The sequence below is a fragment of the Antedon mediterranea genome, chromosome 6 (assembly GCF_964355755.1).
Source record: "Antedon mediterranea chromosome 6, ecAntMedi1.1, whole genome shotgun sequence".
NCBI lineage: Eukaryota > Metazoa > Echinodermata > Crinoidea > Comatulida > Antedonidae > Antedon > Antedon mediterranea.
The window spans coordinates 3,769,641-3,775,933 of NC_092675.1; the positions used below are offsets into that span (position 1 = coordinate 3,769,641).

The 6,293-nt window shown below is 33.5% G+C and overlaps 1 protein-coding gene across 1 annotated transcript; it reads left to right on the forward strand.

The window, feature by feature from the left end:
- Positions 1-419: 419 nt before the first annotated feature.
- LOC140051847 (lathosterol oxidase-like) lies at positions 420-4,228 on the forward strand. Its single transcript, XM_072097171.1, has 4 exons — positions 420-454; positions 2,087-2,301; positions 2,848-2,980; positions 3,453-4,228. Exons 2-4 carry the CDS (start codon positions 2,092-2,094, stop codon positions 4,226-4,228), a joined length of 1,119 nt encoding a protein of 372 aa, XP_071953272.1. The 5' UTR covers positions 420-454; positions 2,087-2,091.
- Positions 4,229-6,293: the final 2,065 nt, after the last annotated feature.

Below are 6,293 nucleotides of genomic sequence, written 5' to 3' on the forward strand. Positions count from 1 at the left end.
TTGTTTACTCTGTCTACAATTTAATGTGTCATCCATAATATAGTTTACAGTACGTTCCGGTCAAGGCTTTTTGTGAACTTTTATGTCAACTTATTGGAATTCAAAAAATTGAAAATCAACCTGAAGGAGATATCGAATGTGTGCTATATACCCAACGTGATAAACCCTTAAGCATTTATGAATTGATTGTAATTCATTGAATTCTTTTGGCTTTTGGGACGGCTTAGAATGACAACAGAAACATTATCTTTACACTAATGTTTGTTTTACTTATGGATATTGATATGTTGACTCTCTTATGATTGGATGAATTACGTCATTTTTTTTTATAGAGGGCTCTCTCTTTGCATACGCCTTTTTATAGTGTTATATATAAAATCATTTGCACTGTAGTATTAAAGCTCATTGACTCTTAAACGAGAAGACGTTAGCAACGGCACAGATTTGATTTACGGTAGGTGGAACTAATTTCTTAATTTTTTAAATAGTAATAATGATTAGAAGAATAACTAGAAAGCCACTCCGAGAGTGCATACCTCCGCCTACTGTAAAATTCTCCTACATAAGATTTTTCCGGGGAAAAAAATGTATATATATTTGTGTGTGTCTTAATGCTGTTTGTGATTTAGGCTAATTTCACTACAAGCAGGTGTATGCGAGTTTTATTTGTTGTAATGGTGTAATGTAAGCCTTTCAATTAACAATAGCTTCAGTTGAATAACAATAGAACAGCAACGCGAAAATCAAACGAGTGAATTTGAAAAGAAATATATTTTTTTAAACTACTCGCATAAAAAAACGTGTACATTAAATCAAACTATGTTTTAAAATTACAAATCAGAAATTATAACTCTTGCCTCTTGTACAAAAATCAAGTTTTTTTGACAAGTAGTTCTTGAGAAAATGCAATTACAGTTTACTTGTTACTTTAAGATTGCTCGCCTGTTTTTGAAAAATTCTGTCCTATCTTTTAACACTAGCAGGTGGTCTGAAAAGTATACTAAAAAGTGGTCCAGAATTGAGACCGTGGTCCGAAATGGTCCCAAAATTAAATGGGATTGTCCTTGAACACATCTATCTGTACATTCATTTTGGTAAAGATCTTGTAATTACTCTTTGAGTAATCCTGCTAACAAGCAAACAGACAAACAAACACACGCGAGGTAAATTAGTTTACGAGTATAATTGTCAAACGCGGTTACTTTAAACCGTATTTATAACTTCATCCTTGTAAGTTATGTACTTTTTCCGAATAAATAATATTATGCTTATTAATATATTATGTTTTCAATCTGTTAGATTCATTTATCGTTGTAAATTCTCAATTCCATTTCCCTTCAAGTTTGTAAAAAAACAGTGGGACAGTAACTTCCCTACGGTATATAATATTAAAACTCTCGTTGGATACAGTACATACATATATTGTGCCTTATTTGGTAAAGCCTTAGCTGTATAGGATGTTATTGAATATAATGATAACAACATGTATAATTCTACTACAAAGGGAAAAACTAACGGAATGATAAAAGAGTGTGCACACTGGTGCGTGCCGACATTTTTCTGTATTGTCGGTATGATCAGAATGTACCGCATAATATTCGTGAAGAAAGAGACTCATTTTTTATTTCATACGCATCCAACAATGAGCAAAAACTCGCCAATTACAGGATAGATAAACTATTTTATAATTTAACGTAAACTAAGTCTCATTTGTGAGGCTTAGGGAGTGGAGTTGAAAGAGTCGTGAGTTACAATTCCTGGCACTATAGGTTTGGATTGAACCCTGAACCTTGGGATTGGAAGGCAAGCACGTTAACCACCAAGCTACGCTCCACTATTATAATAATATCATTTAAAGCTTACTTCATGGGGAGATATTAATCTACCTTTGAAAATATGCAATTATTGATGTAGAGGAACTGGACCTTGGGATTGGAAGGCAAGCACCTTAACCATCAAGCTACAGCTCAGCTACAACTTTGCAATTCTTTACAAACAATTTAGTTTTTTTCATTCTATTTAATGTAAATTAAAATAATTTTATGTTATAGACAAACCTTTATTATTTTGTTCTTTCTCACCACAGTTAAGATGGATTCTGCCTTGTTTTACGCCAACACATACTTCTTTACACCGTACATCTACCCTACATTTGTTAGTGAGGATAACATAAAACGACAGATTACCAGCCTGTATCTGATTGCATGTTCGTCCACTCTCTTTCTTTATGTCATAGTAGCTGCCATCAACTATTATTTTTTTTTCGATCATCAGGTAATGCAGCACCCGCTGTTCGGCAAGGTTCGTAAAACATCTTGATTATTAAAAAAGGTTTCGAATGCCGATAATGTTCACGATTTACATCTGTATCGTGTCAACACTGACTTTTAATGAGCGAAATTGAATACATCAGTTTATTTGTAACAAAATACATGATGTATAATTATCCATTAAGTGGAGCATACTTCAATCTTTTTATTTGTTTAAATACTTTCACGTGTGAGGATCAATTTCATCAATTTAAAAACATTTATTTGATATGGCATTTCACTTAAGTACATTAATAAATCACAAATTATTTATGTTTATTGATAAAAGATTCAAAACCATCCCCAAATCATGTGTTTTGAAATCCTTATCACACAAATTGTGTTCTCTGAATCGGGCACTTTGCCCTAATTGTTTTGTTTACAATGTCGCAATATAATCCACCTTCCACAGAATGGAAATGTTCACATATGTGTACTTTAGGCCTACCACTATTCTACAAACTTCCTAGTATTTTTAAGTAGTGAAATTCTGTTACTTAGTTACATAATTAATAGCAATTTGTCCTTTATACTGCAGAATCAATTACTTAGAGAGATTAAGCATTCATGCTCCGCCATCGCCGTCCTATCCTTCTTGTCGATACCATTTATATATGTCCTGGCAAATGGACAGACCAACCTTCGAGAAAACTACGATACAGCATTGTTAGGTAAGAATATTTATAGACGATGAACAATATTAAAGTATAACATACTTTAAAAAAATAAGGAAAATGGTTTATTTAAATAGAAAAAAAATATTTTCCGAAAAATAGCCGTGTAATTTTTTTTGAATGAGATTGAACTTTGCGTCAAAAACTTGTATTCGATCGATCTTCCTAAAGGGTTTTGATGGAAGTTTGTTTTATGAGTGTTTTAAGCTAAAAAGATATTACCTCTTCTCTTTGTATGATTTAAAAACAAATACAAGATCGGAGACCCATGTATAATCATGTTTCTAGTCTAGTCTAGATTCCTTTCTCGTGGTAAAAAAAAGCTTGCTGGTTATGTGGTTTTGTGTTTCTGATTTTCTAAACTTTCTAAAATTCCATTTCAACTTCTCAATATTTGTTCCTCCCAAAACCCACCTCGCTCTTCCGCAACATAACTTTTTGACACAATATATTCATTTTCTTCTTACAGGATGGTTTAGCACTATTCCAGAAATAACAGTATGCCTATTATTTGTGGACATATTCAGCTATGGAGCGCACCGACTGGCGCACCATAAGTATGTCTATAAACACATTCACAAACAGCACCATTCTTATAAGGTTACAACGCCATTTGCAAGCCATGCCTTCCACCCGATTGACGGACTAATGCAGGTTCTACCCTACTACCTTTGTGGTATATTCGTTCCAATTCAAAAACACGTATTCCTAGGAGTAATGGTTTTCGGCAACGTTTGGGCGGTTTTCATACATGATGGAGAGATACAGTTACCATCATGGACGGAGAAGTATATAAACGGAGCGCGGCATCATGCGGATCATCACCTAACGTTTAAGTACAATTACGGCCAGTTTTTAACTTTTTGGGATCGAAAGTTTGGCTCATTTAAGGAACCTTCACCTCATTCAACCGACAACACTGATGAGCAACAAGAAACAAAAGGAATGACGAACGACAGAAACGTCACCATAAAAAGTAGAAGAAAAGTACACTCTCTTGATATGCATGATCAATTATGTGATTGGTCAAACATTGGAAAAGATGGACCAATTGATGATCAACTATGTGATGACGTGTTCATTGAAAATGATAAAACAATCAAGTCAAGTATGAACAATTTTACAAAAGAGCTGTATATTCACTTTTTGGAAAATCAGCGTAATTTGTCTTGCTGTGGCCCTCAATACTACTGTCAGACTTTGTCGTTAATACAGCAACGCCAGCGTGCACACAGCACTAGATAATATAGTTTGGCCAACTTTGAATCTCCGGCAACGTGCATTATAACCAAATAATTATAACCGTCCTTGATATAACCTGATTATAGCCTTGAACTTCCAATAATTAGATACAGTTATTAATTGTTGTCATGATTTAAATTTAATAAAGCACATCTTTTACCAAAGATTTACAAACATGATACAGGTGTCAACCGACGGGGTTCTTAAGCTAATAATAGACAGACGATATGCCTTATACAAATTGTTGTTTAAGCATGCTTTCTACTTATATTTCCAACAAAGTAAGTTAACATGCACGACCACAAAGCTCGATGAAGTTTTGTTTGGTGGTGGGAAGTGCAATTACGTTAGGCCCGGAATGTTTGTCGGTTTACGGTATACACTTTTGAGGTGTGCGTGTCCAAGCGCTTCGGCGCCGTCCGTACGCAGCGTCATACGCATAAGTGGTATAATGAGGCGGTTGTTAAAATTATGTTTTATAGATTATATCAAAGAATATTTTATTATCTTTGATTATATTTACAGTACTGTATAGGCCTATAGAGTATACTATGTGAAAATGTTATTTTATAACCATGGCATTTAAAGAGGCAACTATAGCAAATGTCTGTACGCCGCCATTATAAGCGGTAGTGTGACTAGTAGGTCTACATTATACTTGCATTGAATTGATAAGGCATTTTAATTAATTAATTTATTAAATTTAGATAAATTTTATTCTTTATTTTTAATTGTAAATAGATAATAATTATACAGAATATATGAATATATTAAATTTAAAATAAACGTTGATGTTGGTTGTCTTTCTGTAGAAGCAGAAGCCTAATTGTTATACAACATCATGACATAGCATATGGCAGAGTCCTAACCCAACAAAGTATTTACATAGCCAAATACGTGAACGTGATTGGTTGAAATCACGTGATCAAAAATGTTATAACGGACTGTTATAACATTTTGAATAATCTGACACAATGATTTGACAATGGATCCTGCCATTGGATTTTTTATGACCCGATGCTGTCATGATGCATGATGATGTACCAATTATAACCGATCAGTTATAATTGGTACATTGTCAAATCAGTGTCAGATTATTCGAAACATAGACCATTATTATTAATGATAACATTTTATATAACACCTAAATAAATTCCTGTCATTTGATTGGACGATTGTGGGTCACATGGCGTGCAATAGTACGCACTATTAAACGATCGTTTAATAGTACTTTTTGAAACATTTTTGTGTACGAAAAAAAAAACGTCTCGTGGATGAAAAAAAATCTAGTACACAAATTATCCTATATGATATGGCTATGTACTGTGAAATACAACAGTGCCACCTGTCGTCTGGTCTCAGTTTCATTTGTAAACACCACCGCGAGATATGAAACAGCAGCAGATATTTGTGTACGATTTGGACATTATGTACTAATTTCATTCAAAAAGGCATTTAAATTAGCTTTAGATCGTTTTTAGGATTTTGATTAATTAATGGGGACATCCCTACAAGACGTGGAATTGTTGGAAAAACCATAATTAGCTTAGATAAGTTCCAATTGTCTGTCGAAGTTTTGCCTTTCAGCCAAGCTAGTACTAGGCTACTAGACCTAGCCTAGGCCATGCTAGTATTTAGGCTAGGCCTAGCCTAGGCGTTTTAGCCTTGCTAGGCCTAGGATTGTTTGGTCGTTTGTTGACATAATTAACACAAAAGTAGGTGTGTTTACGAAATCCATATAAATATAACATTTAATATAACATTATTAAAAACCAAATGTTACTGTTTTTAATCAATGTGTGTGAATGAAATGTAGTAAGCTTTGGCTAGGGTAGGGCTACCTTTTATTTGATTCAAATAACTAGAATTTATTTAGATGTTATATAAAACAAATAATGAATGTTTTGTATTCGTGTAATGGTACAAATAATGGCATTTGGTGAATGATGAAAGGTTATATCAACTCGGCTTTGCCTCGTTGATATAACCTTTCATCATTCACCTCGTGCCATTATTTGTACCATTACACTCATAAACATTCATTATTTGTATAATATTGTCATTCAAT

Bases quoted from the DNA above. Each gene is read 5' to 3' on its own strand.
- LOC140051847 (XM_072097171.1), top strand. From the start codon at position 2,092: ATGGATTCTGCCTTGTTTTACGCCAACACATACTTCTTTACACCGTAC. The intron at 2,302-2,847 runs GTTCGTAAAACA...TTTATACTGCAG, and splicing joins AGCACCCGCTGTTCGGCAAG to AATCAATTACTTAGAGAGAT. The intron at 2,981-3,452 runs GTAAGAATATTT...TTCTTCTTACAG, and splicing joins CTACGATACAGCATTGTTAG to GATGGTTTAGCACTATTCCA.